We start from the raw sequence: 18,822 nt of genomic DNA on the forward strand, positions 1-18,822 counted from the left end.
GTGCTGGACAACAGGGTACTATCAATAATAGTATAAACACTAACATTTCTGGATCACTGTATACTATAATAAGTAGTATAAAAAATGATAGTGCTGGAGAATACATGACTTTCATAACTAAAAAGAAATGACAGTGCTGGATCACAGTATACAACCAAGAGTGGTACGAAAATTGAGAGTGCTGGATCAGACAGTACTACTGCAAGTCCTGTAAAAACGGACAGCACTGGATCACTAGTACTAGTGTACTGTCATAGGTAATATAAACACTTACAGAGCTGAACCAATGTGTACTGCTATAAACAGTATACAACCTGACAGTGCTGGACTACAGTGTACTATCATAGGTAGTAAAAATATTGATAATGCTGGATGATACAGTTCTATCAAAAATAGTATAAAAACTGACAGATTTGGACTATAGTACACTATCAGAAGTAGTATCAAATTTCATAGAGCTGGACAATACAAGATTTACATAAGTAGCAAAAAATTTGACAGTGCTGGACCACAGTGTGCTACCATAAGCAGTATAAAAACTGACAGTGTTGGATTAGAGTATACTATCATAAGTAGAATAAAAAGTGATACTGGTGGACAATACCGGACTTTCATAAGCAGCATAAACTGCCAGTGCTAGACAACAGCATACTACCATAAGTAGTACAAAGTAGTACCATACTACAAAAAACGGGACTGTACTAGACCACAGTGTACTATCATAAGTAGTATAAAAATTGTTAATAGTGCTCAACGATACAATAACATCATAAGTACTATAAAAACTGATCGTGCTGGACCATAGTGTAAACCCAGGAATCATACCTTGGATTTGTTGATGTTGTTGTTGTTGTAGGGTTTAACGCCATTTTTCAGCACACGATAGGCTATACATGGCGGCCAGTATTAATGGTGGAGGAAGAACCCGGGAAATCCCCGGAAAGAACCACCGACCCTCGAGAAGCTACTGGCAAGCTTTCTCACATATCCACATTGGCCGAATCCGAGACTCGAACCCATGCAGACAGAGGTGAGATGGCAGTGATCCGTAACGGAAAGCGCTTTAGACCACTCGGCCACTCGGGGCCCCTGGATTTGTTGAAGTATGGCAATTTTTTATATATAAAGTAGACCAACCCAGGGAAGCCAACATTGGTTTCTTTTTACCGGTACTCATAGAAATTTCAAAAATAGATTGAAATAATGTAACAGTTGGGGCTCTGGAAGTTAACACTTGCAGCATACATTCCATGAAATGTATTAAAATATATGCTGCAACTGAATGGGTTTCAATTGTGCTGCATGATCACAGGAAAGTCAAATAAACTGAACACAGGACTACATAGTACTGAACAAGTATCAAATTCATGGCTTAATCAAGGGTTGGGGAAAAAGTGCTACCATTGCAAGTTAACAGGTTCGCACAGGTAGATAACTAAGAAAATATTACTTAGGATTTAGATCCGATATAAGGAAAAAGGCAAATACAAAATGAATCAGATTTTGTATTGCACACTTATGATATAAGGAAAAGGCAAATACAAACTGAATCAGATTTTGTATTGCACAGTTATGATATAAGGAAAAAGCAAATACAAACTGAATCAGATTTTGTATTGCACAGTTATGATATAAGGAAAAGGCAAATACAAACTGAATCAGATTTTGTATTGCACAGTTATGCAAAACAAAAAGATAATGCAAATAAGAGTTGTTCAGACTTGCATGAAAATGGAGTGTATGTATGTGAATTGGATTTGGAATTTTAACATAGCTTTAACAATATTTCAGTCATATTGCTATAATGTCTGCAACATGGAAGTTTATTGTGATGTCAAGCACTGAAATATCATGTCGCAGATATGTGGGATCATGTCCCACGCAGTCACATTATCCTGACACCAGGATGACAGTCCTAACAATAATCTCTTAATGCTGAGTGTCAAGTGAGGAAGTTGCTGGTACCATTTTTCATAAGTCTTTGGTATGACTCAGCCGGGGTTCAAACCCATGACCTCCCACATTCAAGGTGGATGATCTAACTACAAGTCCAATGGAGTGGTCATGAAAATAGTAACAATGTATTTAATAGAAAATAAACAAGAGCAATCAACATTGATAGAGAGCATCACCCTGCATTGATATGTTTTATTAAAGTATTCATCACTCGATACTAGTATCTACATATTTGGATTTTAATAATTTAAAATATTACATCAAATATTCCTTTTGCAGAGTGATGCATCCATTAATGTTGTTTAACCTAAGTAATACAAGAGGCATAAAACTGACAGTTCTCAACCATAGCTCATGAAAACGGAAGCAGTATACTTTCTAGTATACACAAGAGGGTAAACAACCTTGAAGGATGCTTCACACTGTGTTTATCTGTTTTATTACTGTATTCATTAAACAATACTGGTATATACGTTTATTTGGATTTTAAAAATTTAAACTACAAAATTAAATATTACTTGCCACTGAGTGAAGCATCCATCAATGCTGTTTAACATCGTGTCTTTACTAGTAAGTATATTGCTTCCATTTTCATGTAAGTCTGAACAACTCTTATTTGTATTATACTTTATGTTTTGCTGAACACTGTGTTTGATGCAATACAATTCAGATTTGATTTATATTTGCCATTTTTATCAACCAGGTCTAATTCCAAAGTAAGTAAGTAAGCAGGGAACAACAGGATATGCTACTTATGGATGACTCTTTTTATCTACAATCTGCAGTCACAGCTTTGATCATTGTTTCAAAGCCCTGCTGATAACTCTCAGCCAAACAATGCAAAAAAGTGATAAATGGAATGCAGTGTCCCACATCAATAGCATCATTGGCACACAATCTGTGCACACCACTCCTAACAGTATAATAGAGTACAATACAAGGCTCAGCATGTAATAGTAATAAAACATATAGCTGAGATTTGAGAGAAAATCGAATGAGAATGGTTGAAACTGAATTTTTAAAAGAAATTGAAAGTTACTGTTTAGTTTAGGCAGAATATATATTTAAGGCAAAATTACCAAAGTAAGTGAACCCAAAATTTTAGGCAGTCATGGACTTTACATAATACTTATATATATGTAGCGGTATCATCACAGGAAATTCAAATAAACTGGATACTGGACTACTTGGTACTGAGCAAGTATCAGTGTGTGTGATTTGGATGTTTAACATAGCTTTAATAATTTTTCAGTCATATCACTAAGATGTCTGCACTGTGGCAGTTTATAGTGATGTCTAGCTCTGAGGCATCATGCCACAGACATGTAGCATGATGTCCCACCCAGTCACATTATCCTGACACCAGACCGACTAGTCCTAACACTAACCTCTTAATGCTGAGCACCAAGTGAGGTAGCTGTTAGTACCATTCTTTTAAGTCTTTGGTATGACTCGGCCGGGGATCAAACCCACAATCTCCAGATGCTCTAACCACTAGTCCACCGGAGTGGTTCTGAGCGAGCATCAAATTCATGGTTCAAATAAAGGGTTGGGAAAACAAGTACTGCCGTTACAAGGTAGGACTTTGCACTAAAAGCTAACTAAGGAAATATTACGAAAGAAGGTGAATATAAATCAAATCAGAATTTTTATTGTATCAAACACTGTGTTTAACAAAACACAAATATAATATAAATCAGACTTGGGTTCAATTACTTTCATTAATTACAATTATAATGTCAAAAACAATTACAATTTCAATTACTCAAGTTAAGACTTTTCAATTACAATTATTTTTTTAAATTACAAATAGAATTACTGTTTCCACAAAATCAAGGTCTTCAATTACAAATACAATCACAGTTACATTACATCGGTGATGTTCAATTACAATTACAAATACAGTGTAATTGTAATTCATTACTCAATTATACCAATTACATTGTAATGGAACCCAATTCCGAAACAAATAAGAGTTACTTGAATTTTATCTAAAAATGGAAGCAATATACTTACAAGTAAACATACGAGGGTAAACAATATTGATGAACACTTCACTCTGCTACAAGCAATGCATAATATTCTGAACTATTAAAATCCATAAATTTAAATACTAGTATTGTGTAATTAATACACTGTAATTAAACAGATGAACAGTGCATAATATAGTTTATATATGTTTCTTTAAGGGAATAGTGGCATGAAAACATAAAAATATTTAAATTTAAAGTAATCTGTCCATACTGCAAACATCTATGGTTTCCAATATTACACGCACATTTACAAAATTTTGCTCTTCAAAATTTTGTAGTTCAGAAGAAAGGTGTTAAAAACATTGACCAGTTTTTCATTCATTATTTTAAAGAAAATTTAAGTTTGAGTGCATTTTTGGAAATGCAAGTTTTGAACAATTTCATTTTTAAATCCTACAACTGATACCCTTTTTAATCATTTTACCAGCTAAGCATCGATATTATCATTGAAAATGTGTCCCAAAATGTACGACTCAAAAACAAAGATATGTTCCAGAACATACAATGCACAGAAAAATTACTGTACAAATCAATTATGGTGTAACAACATATATGGTAAAAATGGCAGTAACTTTCTGCATTATTTTGTCAAGAAAATTTGAAATGTTCAGTTAATATCATTAAATTTGTAAGAAGATTATTCAGGCATTTATGTATATTCCTTCCTAAGAGAAACCAACAAAATAGTGGTACAGTACTATAGTAAGCACCACCAGAAAAAATGCCATGATAAACCACTAATACCTCACACCTCTACTATTTATGAATATAAACACGAGTGTAAACATAACTGTTACAGTAAGTCAATTAAAATACAAACTTTTGACATGTAGTGATATTTATCAATGTTTCAATTGAATGTAGTTATTACGAAACTTCAACAAAACTTGGCCAGCATCTGAAATCTTGCTACCACCAATCTCATCACATCTAGAAATGCGACACCTGTATCTCGCCAATCACAAGCAAGACAAAAGTGCTGTGCAATGCACAGTGTAACATATCATTGATCTATGGAATACATTATATCATTGATCTATGGAATACATTATATCACTGATCTATGGAATATGTTATATCATTGATCTATGAAATACGTTATATCATTGATCTATGGAATACGTTATATCATTGATCTATGGAATACGTTATATCATTGATCTATGGAATACATTATATCATTGATCTATGGAATACATTATATCATTGATCTATGGAATACATTATATCATTGATCTATGGAATACATTATGAAAGCTAGATTTGGAATACCTCTGTTAATAGCCAGTGTTTGTTTTTGCTGCCGATATCAAGCATATTGGTTTCATCCAAAATCTCATCAATCTCTAAACCATAGCTGTCTCCCTCTTGATGCTTGGTCTGAAGGTAACAAAAGAAAATGTTTAAAAGGCTGTGCCCTCAGGGCTGTAACTAAACATACACACACAGAGTGCCCCCAAGGATTGTAACTTAAACCCTCCACACATATTATTCAACCCACAGCCTGCCACTTTGGGATGCACCCAAGAGGTTGTAACTCTATCACATAAAATTTCTGTCCTCTTAAAATGAATGCATGTATAATTTTAAAGTCTGTCAAAATATATTTTTTAAAACAGCAGTAATTTCAAAGCCAGTTTCTTTGACCTTTGCCACTACCTAGGGACCGGGGCTGGGGGATAACAAAACGATATACTTCTTGCAGTTGAGTTTCATATTAGCAGCATACATAACTACAATGTTTTGTGGATGAAAATCCACTCAGGAGTTTTGAAGGAGATAGAGTTGCATATGGACAAACAGACTGGTGAAGGAACAGATGAAGGCATCAAAATATCCTTGATGCCAAAGCATGGGGATAATAAGACATGCCTTATATTTTATAACTTTTACATATGAGCTCTCAAACATACATGGAGAAACTCAATGTTGAGTTCTAATTCATGCTCATTTTACCTGCACTTACAACTAAGATTTTCCAAAAAGCCCTCCATCCTAATAATGTTGTTCATGGAAGGCATAATGTCAACTACCTTATAATGAGATCGCCTTATAATGAAGTACATGATACAGTCCCTCATCCATGGAAGCCATAAAGTCAAATGCCATCGAATCAGACCACCTTATAATGAAGTACATGATACAGTCCCTCATCCATGGAAGCCATAAAGTCAAATGCCATTCAATTAGACCACCTTATAATGAAGTACATGATACAGTCCCTCATCCATGGAAGCCATAAAGTCAAATGCCATTCAATTAGACCACCTTATAATGAAGTACATGATACAGTCCACATCCATGGAAGCCATAAAGTCAAATGCCATTCAATTAGACCACCTTATAATGAAGTACATGATACAGTCCCACATCCATGGAAGCCATAAAGTCAAATGCCATTCAATTAGACCACCTTATAATGAAGTACATGATACAGTCCCCCATCCATGGAAGTCATAAAGTCAAATGCCATTCAATTAGACCACCTTATAATGAAGTACATGATACAGTCCCCCATCCATGGAAGTCATAAAGTCAAATGCCATTCAATTTGACCACCTTATAATGAAGTACATGATACAGTCCCCCATCCATGGAAGCCATAAAGTCAAATGCCATTGAATTAGACCACCATATAATGAAGTACATGATACAGTCCCACATCCATGGAAGCATAAAGTCAAATGCCATTCAATCAGACCACCATATAATGAAGTACATGATACAGTCCCCCATCCATGGAAGCCATAAAGTCAAATGCCATTCAATTAGACCACCTTATAATGAAGTACATGATACAGTCCCCCATCCATGGAAGTCATAAAGTCAAATGCCATTCAATTAGACCACCTTATAATGAAGTACATGATACAGTCCACATCCATGGAAGCCATAAAGTCAAATGCCATCGAATCAGACCACCATATAATGAAGTACATGATACAGTCCCACATCCATGGAAGCCATAAAGTCAAATGCCATTCAATTAGACCACCATATAATGAAGTACATGATACAGTCCCACATCCATGGAAGCCATAAAGTCAAATGCCATTGAATCAGACCACCATATAATGAAGTACATGATACAGTCCCACATCCATGGAAGCCATAATGTCAAATGCCATTGAATCAGACCACCATATAATGAAGTACATGATACAGTCCCACATCCATGGAAGCCATAAAGTCAAATGCCATCGAATCAGACCACCTTAAAATGAAGCACATGATACAGTCCCTCATCCATGGAAGTCATAAAGTCAAATGCCATTCAATTAGACCACCTTATAATGAAGTACATGATACAGTCCCCCATCCATGGAAGCCATAAAGTCAAATGCCATTCAATTAGACCACCTTATAATGAAGTACATGATACAGTCCCCCATCCATGGAAGTCATAAAGTCAAATGCCATTCAATTAGACCACCTTATAATGAAGTACATGATACAGTCCACATCCATGGAAGCCATAAAGTCAAATGCCATCGAATCAGACCACCATATAATGAAGTACATGATACAGTCCCACATCCATGGAAGCCATAAAGTCAAATGCCATTCAATTAGACCACCATATAATGAAGTACATGATACAGTCCCACATCCATGGAAGCCATAAAGTCAAATGCCATTGAATCAGACCACCATATAATGAAGTACATGATACAGTCCCACATCCATGGAAGCCATAATGTCAAATGCCATTGAATCAGACCACCATATAATGAAGTACATGATACAGTCCCACATCCATGGAAGCCATAAAGTCAAATGCCATCGAATCAGACCACCTTATAATGAAGTACATGATACAGTCCCTCATCCATGGAAGTCATAAAGTCAAATGCCATTCAATTAGACCACCTTATAATGAAGTACATGATACAGTCCCTCATCCATGGAAGCCATAAAGTCAAATGCCATTCAATTAGACCACCTTATAATGAAGTACATGATACAGTCCCTCATCCATGGAAGCCATAAAGTCAAATGCCATCGAATCAGACCACCATATAATGAAGTACATGATACAGTCCCACATCCATGGAAGCCATAAAGTCAAATGCCATCGAATCAGACCACCTTATAATGAAGTACATGATACAGTCCCTCATCCATGGAAGTCATAAAGTCAAATGCCATTCAATTAGACCACCTTATAATGAAGTACATGATACAGTCCCTCATCCATGGAAGCCATAAAGTCAAATGCCATCGAATCAGACCACCTTATAATGAAGTACATGATACAGTCCCCCATCCATGGAAGCCATAAAGTCAAATGCCATTGAATCAGACCACCTTATAATTCAGAACATGATACATATAATTTTACATGTACCAAATAATGAAATGTAATCCATGACCAGACCCAATTTATAGCAGGAACTGTCTTATAATGAAAGGCCTTATAACAGGAACTGTGGTATGATGAAAGACCTTATAACAAGAACTGTGTCATAATGCAAGGCCTTATAACAGGAACTGTATTATAATGAAAGGCCTTAAATTTTAAAGAGTGATCTACTATCATGCCAGGTCATGAATTAGTTTAAACTTGGAAACTGCAGTAGTTCAGTTATTATAGCTTCAGACTCCTAATCCAAAGGTTGCATGTTCAATACTGCCCAGGTCAGCTACCTTGGCATGTCTCTGGAATAGACAGCTTTCATTTCCTCAGCATAATATAGCCAACAATATGACAAAAAGCACCATTAATACAAATAAACCAAATTTAAACTGCATGCAGTTATGAGATCGAATCAATGCCAAATTTATAATAAATTTTATATCAAAAAGTTAACCAAGGCAAAGTCCTCTCCATATAAATGGTTTTAGTGTTTACATGATGAAATAAAGCACTTTTAAAATTTCTACTCAGTTTAGAAGTATACATTTAATGCATAGCGTGACCAAAAAAAAATTATGTGCAATTATAATTTTCAGTCAAACCTGTCTTTAAAAGAACACAAAATATGCTTGGTATTTAACACCTATGTCCAAATGAAAAATCCTTGGTACAGGACTACCTGCCTTCGTTTCCACTTTTGGTGCTTCATTAGGGTTCACTTAGGACTACCTGCCTTTGATTCCACTTTTGGGGTTTCATTGGGGGTCTCTTAGGGCTGGTGTCTTTGATTCCACTTTTGGGGTTTCATTAGGGGTCTCTTAGGACTGGTGCCTTGATTTCACTTTTGGGGTTTCAATAGGGGTCTCTTAGGACAACCTGCATTATGATTCCACTTTTGGGATTTCATTAGGGGTCTCATAGGACAGTTGAAATTGATTCCACTTTTGGGATTTCTTTAGGGGTCTGCCTTTGATTCCACTTTAGGGGTTTCAGTATGGTCAGTGTATCCCCTAGTGGTGTGAAATTGAGGGTTAAAAAAAAACTTGGTGTCAGAACTGGGGGTCAAATAAAAAATGTTGGGTGGGTCAAAAATGTACTGACAAATTTTCACCTGACCCGTAGTTTCTCAGCTTGAAATAGGATACTGCAACTTTTACATTCTCTCTCTCTCTCTCTCTCTCTCTCTCTCTCTCTCAAAATAGAAATAAACCAGCATGCGCAATTAACAAACAAATGCACTCCCATTCAAAGAATAATTTTATTAGTTCATTTTCCTTTTAGTTTAAAGTCGTACTTTTAAGTCTCCTTATAATCTTTTTGTGGCAATATTATAGACCAGCACATTACATATAAGCCAACGCAAAATCCCATATAAATCTTTCTAACCAAATTGCAGTTAATTTACTTCCTGTCATAAAATGTCTACTATCATCGGTTTCATTGTACTTTTTCCTAGAACACATTCATCCAAAAATCAAAGAGGCTAATGATTCATCTTCATTTTAGTAAGTTACACTTAAACTTTTAAATCTTTCTTTTTTTGCAGCAAAGTTAAAAACCAACAAAATCTTCAATGATACCCAGATTTTATAATCCAAATAATGCATGTCTCTGCAAGCTTACTGATTTCTTTGTTGTGAAAGAATGCCTCGGGTGATAATGTGTTCTCCAGAAATCTTGTGGTGAACAAAGGCAGATTTTTAAAAATTTTTAAACCCTGTCACAAAAGGATTATTCACTTTTGCAGTCTTTGCAATCATGTGATCAGAAGTCACACCAGTAATCCCAGATGGATGTGCCATATTCCAGTCAATGGAATTATTTTCTCCATTTTTTATTAAAGTTGGATCCACAGTTACTCTTTTGTGTTCTGCTTCTTTTACTTTATTAGTGCATGCCATTTTAATCTGGAGATCACTTTCTAATGACAATGCAACAAGCACTGAGGTTAAACATCTGGAACTCGCTGAGTTGAACAGAAATCATGTGAGAACTCATGAGATTAGGGGAAGCTACTCTGTAATAACATCTCTGCTCGAAGTATACATGATGCTCTCCCTCATCCTAAGCATTGGATATTAAATAAATCCTGACTGCATTATGCAAATCCTTTGCATAAAAAAAAATTCACGGAAACAAAACATGTGCATCAATTTTCTTGTGTCCATAAAGGGAAACACTGGTAGGGTTATCTTGTGACAGGTGCCTCTGATTCCACTTTCAGTGTTTCATTAGGATTCTCTTAGGACAGGTGCCTTTGATTCCAATTTTTGGGTTTCATTAGGGGTCTCTTAGGACTGGTGACTTTGATTCCACTTTTGGGATTTTATTAGGGGTCTCAAAGGACTGGTGCCTCTGATTCAATTTCTGGGGTTTCATTAGGGGTTTCTACGGACATATGCCTCTGACTCCACTTTTGAGGCTACATTAGGGGGGGGTCTCTTAGGACTGGTGTCTTTGATGCCACTTTTGGGACTTCACTAGGAGTCTCTAAGGACAGCTGCATTTCATTCCACTTTTGGAGTTTCATAAGGGGTCTCTCTGGATAGGTTTTTTTCTAATACAGTCAACATCCTGTTGATTAAAGTGTATTTGATTTTAAAATGACCCCAGATCAAGCAAAAGTGTGTGTGTGTGTGTGATTTAGATTTTTAATGTAGCTTTAACAATTGTTCAGTCATATCGCTATGATGTCTGCAGTGTGGCAGCTTAAAGTGATGTCTAGCACTGGGCAATCATGCTGCAGACACTTGTGTGTTCATTAGTACTTTCAAGACTGGACTATTGTAACTCAATTCTGTCTGGTTCATCTCAATATCTACTCCAGAAACTTCAAAACACACCTGCTCGAATCATACCTAGAGTACCACGATCAGAGCACACCTCCCCGCTGCTCTGTACCCTATACTGGCTATCCATTTGATCCAGAATCAAACACAAAATTTGTTCTCTGTGCTACGTTTCATTGACGGACTCTAGTCCAACATACATATCTGACCTCACCCGTGTGTACACACCAGCAAGATACTTACGCTCCTCTTCTGACAATCGTATACTCATTATTCCCACTATGAAAACAAAGTCATATGGACAGCGTTCTTTTGCATAACAGGGCCCAGCAACATGAAATGAATTGCCCACTGAACTTAGACACAATGACACAGTGATACCATTCAAGAGTGCTCTCAAAACTCACTTATTTCGACTGCAAGAACAAACTTAAAGACATAATAATGTTTCCTCCCTTAAATATTCTCAGCATGTTTTTTATGTTTTCTAAATTCATGGTGTTTGTTTTTATAATCATATTATTAATATATGTTCTTTATCTTATAGGTGTTGTCTAATGTTGTAAAGCGCTTAGAGATTCTAAAGATTAGGCAGTATACAAAGTCCTCATTATTATTATTATTATTATTATTATTATATAGCATGATGTCCCACCCAGTCACATTATTCTGACACCAGGCCAACCAGTCCTAACACTAACCTCTTAATGCTGTGCGCCAAGCGAGGCAGCTGTTAGCACCATTTTTATAAGTCTTTGGTATGATTCGGCCGGGGTTCAAACCCATGACCTCACGCATCCTGGGCAGACGCTCTAACCACTAGGCCACTGGAGTGGTCATCAAGCAAAAGTAACATCTATCTTTGCTCATAGTGTGTGTTCAATATACAGCCAATACTAACCTTCAGGTGTTTCACAATTTTTGTCAGAATGCTGAACTTGTATTGAGAACTCCCCTGTGCAGTTTTATAGTCAAAAGATCGTGATGCTGAAGAGGTGGAAGAGGTCAAGCCATCATTAGAATCTGAAATGTATCAGGATTCATTAAAATACTTACAAACAATAAACATGCATTATTGTAGGATACCTGTTTTGTGCTTTGAGATTTGATGACACTCATTAGTGGTTATACTAGTTAGTAAAATCAGCTTATTTTACCAATGTCTTTGCAGTTCTAATAGATAGTTATATACCTTTATCAGCATATCTGAAAATGTACTATAAATTAATTAACCCTGTGCCTTTTTAAAAAGTGTTAGGGATACTGTCATACCCATCCATGTTCTATCCTTTACAACATCTGAAAAATGGAAGTTAATGAAATTGTGTAGTTTTGTTGTTGCTATGGCAACAATGTGCAAGAGGTGAGTCATTATTTGCTCCCACAACTGGGGTCCGAAAATGGTGGCCTAAGTTCGAATGCACCGAACTTTTAATTACAATGACATTTTCAAATATTTTCTGACCAAACCTCTTATAAGCAGCAACAGCAGGTAGATGCATCTTACAGTGTATGTGATTAATTTTGTATTGTGACCCATTGTCTGGTGTTAGGTATTAACAGATTTGTATTATGACCCTCTGTTTGGTGTTAGGGATGATTAGATTTGTATTATGACCTACAGTCTGGTGTTAGGGATGATCAGATCTGTATTATGACCCACTGTCTGATGTTGGGGATTATGACCCACAGTCTGGTGTTAGGGATGAACAGATTTGTATTATGACCCACTGTCTGGTGTTAGGGATTATGACCCACAGCCTGGTGTTAGGGATGAACAGATTTGTATTATGGGCCACTGTCCAGTGTTAGGGATGAACAGATTTGTATTATGACCCACTGTCTAGTGTCTGGTGTTAGGGATTAGTAGATTTGTATTATGACCCACTGTCTGGTGTTAGGGATGAACAAATTTGTATTATGACCCACTATCTGGTGTTAGGGATTATGAACCACAGTCTGGTGTTAGGGATGAACAGATTTGTATTATGACCCACTGTCTGGTGTTAAGGATTAGTAGATATGTATTATGACCCACTGTCTAGTGTTAGGGATGAATAGATTTGTATTATGATCCACTGTCTGGTGTTAGGCGTGATTAGATTTGTATTATGACCCACTGTCTGGTGTCAGGGATGAATAGATTTGTATTATGACCCACTGTCTGGTGTTAGGGATGAGTAGATTTATATTATGATCTATGGGTCAATGTCTGGAGTTAGGAATGGGTAGATTTGGAATATTCAGTGAAAAGTATAGTGGTCTAATTGTTCTAGTCCACTTTTTGTGGTTTTATTGAAAATGACATATTAGTCAATACTTAAATTTGTGTGCTGTTGAAAGGTTGTTTGGTGGCTGCGCTGTGTTTTATGGCACATCCACACAAGTACGTCATCAAGTGTAGAGACAACTGGAGTAAAGCACATGATAGGCTATACATGGCAACCAGTATAAATGGTAGAAGAAAAATCTGGGAAAACCCCTGGAAGAACTACTGAGCCATGAGAAGCTGATGGCAAGCCTTTTCACATACCCATACTGGCAGAGCCAAAGACTCCAACCCACATGGGCAAGATAAGAAGGCAATGATCTGTAAAAAAAGTGAATACCTTAGACCACTCTGCCACCTTCAGCATTCTGATAATCTGGGGGAAAATGAGAATTTTCTGAACACATAAATTCCATTTTAATATGTGAATAAATGCACCAAATGTAATCCAGAAATCATCCGTACTTTAAGTACAGCTATTCACTTTACTTTCACATGTGGCTGCCTGGAGTGCTACATTAAAGGCTTAATACTCCAATGGCTTAATACTCCAATGGCTTAATACTCCAACAGCTTAATACTCCAACAGCTTAATACTCCAATGGCTTAATACTCCAATGGCTTAATACTCCAATGGCTTAATACTCCAATGGCTTAATACTCCAACAGCTTAATACTCCAATGGATTAATACTCCAATGGCTTAATACTCCAACAGCTTAATACTCAAATGGGCTACTCATGATTATATAACCACAGTTATGTACTGCAGCTCAAAACTATCTGTTAGATGTAAATGTGTCACACATGTGAAAATGGCAAAAAATGATATAAACACCATAAACAGACCTGCCAACCTTAACAATTCCGTCTCAGTAAGGCAGTTGATTTTTCCCCGTAAAATTGACCAGTTTCAGCAAGTTGTAGCTAAATATCAATAACTGCTATTGTTAATCTGGAAAACATAATTAAAAGTTTGATGCATTGACGATAAACATTATGCTCAACTGAAAAGTATGTAAAGTACGCATACTTTATTTACCACTAGTACAGTTGCACAAACTCAAGTTCCAAACCCTATGCAGTTCAATGGCTTGTTGCTATCTCTCAGCTGGACATAATTCTTGGAAACTCTATTCTATTTCACAACGGCAGTCACATCTCCTGCTACGACATACTCAAATTGGTATGTGATGTCCAATAAACCTAACTGTGTCCTTTCTAGCTTTTATTTACAAGAATCTAAATACTCCTTTTTATTTTTCTGTGTTGATTATTAACACTTTTCTAGAAGCTTATTTTTCCTTTTGTCTTAAGGTATAACGGTACCAATTGTACAACTCCAGGTGGGCAGAGCTTAAGGTGTAGGGAACATTGTATTCAGAAATAAACATCAACACTAGCTGTGACTGGTGCATTATGTAAGAGTTGTACTTTATGTTAGGCTTTAAAAAAAGCTGAGCCTCTTGGCAACATGTTAGATTATGTTAATTTCTATCTAGATCATATTTTGTATTTTTCATGATTTTTTTAAAATGTGGTACACATGGCTGAAAATGTGTCTGTTGTGACTAGATAAGTCTTACCACTGTCTATTTCCAGCAGAGTTATCTCTCTTAAATGCAATGGAGCACCTGGTTTTGTCCTTGTCAAATTGACAATCTAACATTGTTCTCTATGACAGTGTGTGACATGCATGCTAAGGTAGGATAGAAAGTATATTTATTTCACAAAATATTAGCATTGAGGTATATGGAAAAACAATTGGTACGGTGATACCTTTAGCATGCATCGTTTTCTGGACACCATTTTTAAAAATTCTATAGTCAACTGTTTGATTATGCAGATGCTTTGCATAAACAAATAGTGCAGTTTAAAGCATCTGGGGTGCTGCTGTACAGTTAGTCTGGTTCCCTGACTAATTTCAATAATTCTAAGATGAAACCCAGATCCATATAAAACATGGATGACTCAACTATCCAGACTTTTCAGCAACGATCATTTTTTGTAGTTTTTGTTAGCATGCAGTAAGTTCGTATATTAAGGGTAATTTTCATAAGACTTACGGCAAAATCATAAGAGCTGGCAGGTCTGCTAGAATAAAGGCAGTCTGATCTAAAATGTGGCTTTGATGTTATTAATGCCATGTAAAAGAACTAAATATAAATAGAAACATTCCAGAACAAACCAAATAAATCAATGAAAAATAGCAAGAAAATTATGGCATTAAATGGAATCATAAAATGCAAGCAAATTACAAAGCCAAGTGAACACACTGTATTAAATTCAGTTACTTGCATGCCAATATGACTAATTGTAAAATTTCAACCTATTACCAACACTACCAGTGAGAACCCTGCTTGCTTACCTTGTTCAATTTATACGTCATTATCAAACACTATTATACCAGTATTCATTCAATGATGTCTTTACCACTCACTTTGGGGTTTAGAAGACAATTTCTGCTTCTTTGCAGCTTTTTCATTGTTCTCATCTTTTGGTTTCTTCCTCTTTTCAACAGTAGGCTGAGCTAAGGCTCTTTTCTTGAATGCCTCGCGCTCTCTCAGCAATTCTGGATCCATTTTGACCTGAATAGATTTTTAGTCAGCAATCTGAAATAAAAAGGTGAAAAAAGATTTTACAAATCAGTCTAAATAGTCGACTTCTGTATTTGAAAATATTATAAACTCGTTTACATAAATTATGCAAAAAGTGTTTGTGTATATATGCATTGCTTTTATAATGTACATCAAAAAAATTTTATTTTGACAATATATTAGACGGAAAAAAAACAATCAAAACCCATCAATTAAAAAATACCCAACTGACAACTAGTCAAGCATTTTTAAGCAGCAAGTTAATAAATCATTACTATAATATATCCAATAATTAATTGTAATCAAGATTCATCATTGTCATCTTGTAAACTGCTGATCACATTGTTCAAGAACAAATTTGATAATGTCAGCACAATGTCTTTCATGTGATGTCAGCCATAGTGTAAACTTTATCATCCTACTTTAATTATATTTAGATGGCAACTTACAGTACTGACTCTTTAAATGGAGGAAGTATCTTCATTTGAGCCATGTATTTTTATTGTCTCCTATTTTAAGGTAATTTTTATTTCAATAATATAATGAATAATATTTAATTATTTTGCTATAATCAAGAGAAAGATATTTGTCCAGCTTTTTAAGAGCTACAAAATACACAAAAAAATCCAATGCCCCTGTACCAGAAAATTAAATCATTGGTCCTTACTATAACTACTATATACCGTGGTATGTAGCGTTGTTGTATGTTAAGAAATATAGCAGTACAAAATTTTTCATGATTTCCAAGTCTACAATAATTTGTCTGGTGATAAAACTAATTTGAATTATGTAATATTCGACTGTTATTATTACAATGCTATGATTTTTCCTGGCAAAAGTTCCAAGTCCAAGGTGAATACCCTGCTAAATTATTAATAGAACAAAAATAAGCATAGTCCCATACATGCCATCCCTGAGACAGGTATAAGCATAATTTTTGATAATATATGGTTAAAAAAATACTAATCTGAGCATAAAAAGTCTAATCTATATATTACATGCCACAATTAAAAGACAGTGTATTAAAAATGTACATTAGTTTTGTGACTAACCTGGATCTTCAGCAAAATACTAGGCACAAATGTGCAAAATCCATGTGGATTAGAACCAGAATAAAAGCACAACACAAAATACAAAGTATTTATATTCCACTCACTTTACCAAGTCTACATGTCTAACTTTCACTGAATGATCGTGAAGTCAACAAATTCTGCAATGAGCATAACGATGTGCTCAATCTAAATGCTCTATTACATGACTCTCATATTCTTTTCAAATTTGTAAAGCCCTGTTGATTTGTCCTTTTTCTGATTGGTTGTGTTTTAAAGTTTAAAAAATACCAATCTACTCCAACAATCTTTATCCACAACTTAAACTATAAAAGCCCATTTCACTTAACATCGTGCACCATTTTCTTTAAAAGTATAGACTGGTCCACTAACTGTTATCAATATAATGAATCTGCAAGGAAAAATTTCAAATTTGATTTCTTGGAAATGGGTCATATACATTTGCTACAAATAGAAAATTTGGAAAGCACATGCAGATCTAGGATGAACAAATTAACTCTTATGCTATTCTTACTCAACATTCTTTTTAGAAAATTCTCAAATTATATTATGTGTGGAATTAAAAAGAAGATAATAAAAATGATAAACACATCTTTTTTGCTTCAATGCTTTATTTTTTAATGCACTGGAATAGCGTAATCAATATAAAGGTGAGTGTAATACATATTAATTAGGTGCAAAATAAAGTGTAATGATTAGGCCAAAATGTGTAAAATAGCTGGCAACATGAAATCCTAGTCTGAAACATTAGCCACTTTCATCATTAGGGTGGCACTTTACAGTTTCGTATTTTGCATAGGGTTAGGATTTTAAAAAAGAAGAATTTCCCCAGCTTTCCTCACTGGTTATACTGGCTATTTAAAAAAGACTTTGTATATCTTAGGCATAATGCAAAGAACCTTTAATTCCCTTTATTTTGGTGTATGATTGATGGGTGTACTATGGGTTATAGAGTATAAAGCTTGGCCTTACTTCAGATGTGCACGTTTCAAAAAAGTGCTAGCTCTACATGGTCATTTTCACTTCGTGAACTTCAGAGGTAAATTGTATAAAAAAGAGCCGATAACTTTTTTAACATTTTATATATTTGGTGATTCATTCATTGCACTTTCAGAAGCTGGTATTGTCTAGTCTGGCAAAATTCATTTTCCCTATTTTAATAACTGCTATGTATAGTGTACTTTAGGCTAATTCAGGCTGATTTTTTAACACAAGGGAGCAGTCATTTTAGTTAGCAGTGTGCTTAAATCATGTAAAATTTCCAAAAGTACAATATCCAAAAGAAATATCATCCACATTACATTAATGTAGCATAGAGGTATGCCAACATTCTCTCCACTGTGCATGTTTTAAATGCGAACTACTTCACCTTACATACGTCACTCTCTCAAAAGTACATATTATCTGGTGAGCGCCCCCATGGAATATTCTTCTTGGACTTGGACCAAGACTGAAAGGACATTAGAGTGTGGAGGGAATGACAATGAAAACAAAGTATTACATCATAAAATTAGCTTACTCAAAAAATACATTTTAATAGCAATAATAAATTACATGTTAGTCTTAAACTGCACAGATTTCTAGCCTAGAGGAACATTGATAAACATATGACTAGCTGAATGTGTGAACAAAGCCAACAGGAGGATAGCCTGACTTTATGCATGACATTATGTATAGTCTGACTTGGGTACGGCAGTGTATAACTTAAATCTGTTGATGAATTTTACAGATGTCATAAAAAAGAAAAAGAAG

The 18,822-nt window shown here is 35.3% G+C and overlaps 1 protein-coding gene across 3 annotated transcripts in view; it reads right to left on the reverse strand.

Moving 5' to 3' along the window:
• Positions 1-18,822, reverse strand: part of LOC149793126 (general transcription factor IIE subunit 2-like) — a 43,737-nt gene that overhangs the window by 21,506 nt on the left and 3,409 nt on the right. For all 3 annotated transcript variants that reach the window (XM_089967042.1, XM_089967044.1, XM_089967043.1), the window contains 3 exons: positions 15,844-16,015; positions 12,037-12,158; positions 5,262-5,369 (listed from right to left, as the gene is read on the reverse strand). In XM_089967042.1, coding sequence (XP_089823168.1) covers positions 5,262-5,369; positions 12,037-12,158; positions 15,844-15,985 — 372 coding nt within the window. In that variant the 5' untranslated portion in view covers positions 15,986-16,015. The remainder of the gene's footprint in view (positions 1-5,261; positions 5,370-12,036; positions 12,159-15,843; positions 16,016-18,822) is intronic.

Source organism: Sinohyriopsis cumingii, chromosome 8 (assembly GCF_028554795.1).
Source record: "Sinohyriopsis cumingii isolate HCF-2022 chromosome 8, ASM2855479v2, whole genome shotgun sequence".
Taxonomy (NCBI): domain Eukaryota; kingdom Metazoa; phylum Mollusca; class Bivalvia; order Unionida; family Unionidae; genus Sinohyriopsis; species Sinohyriopsis cumingii.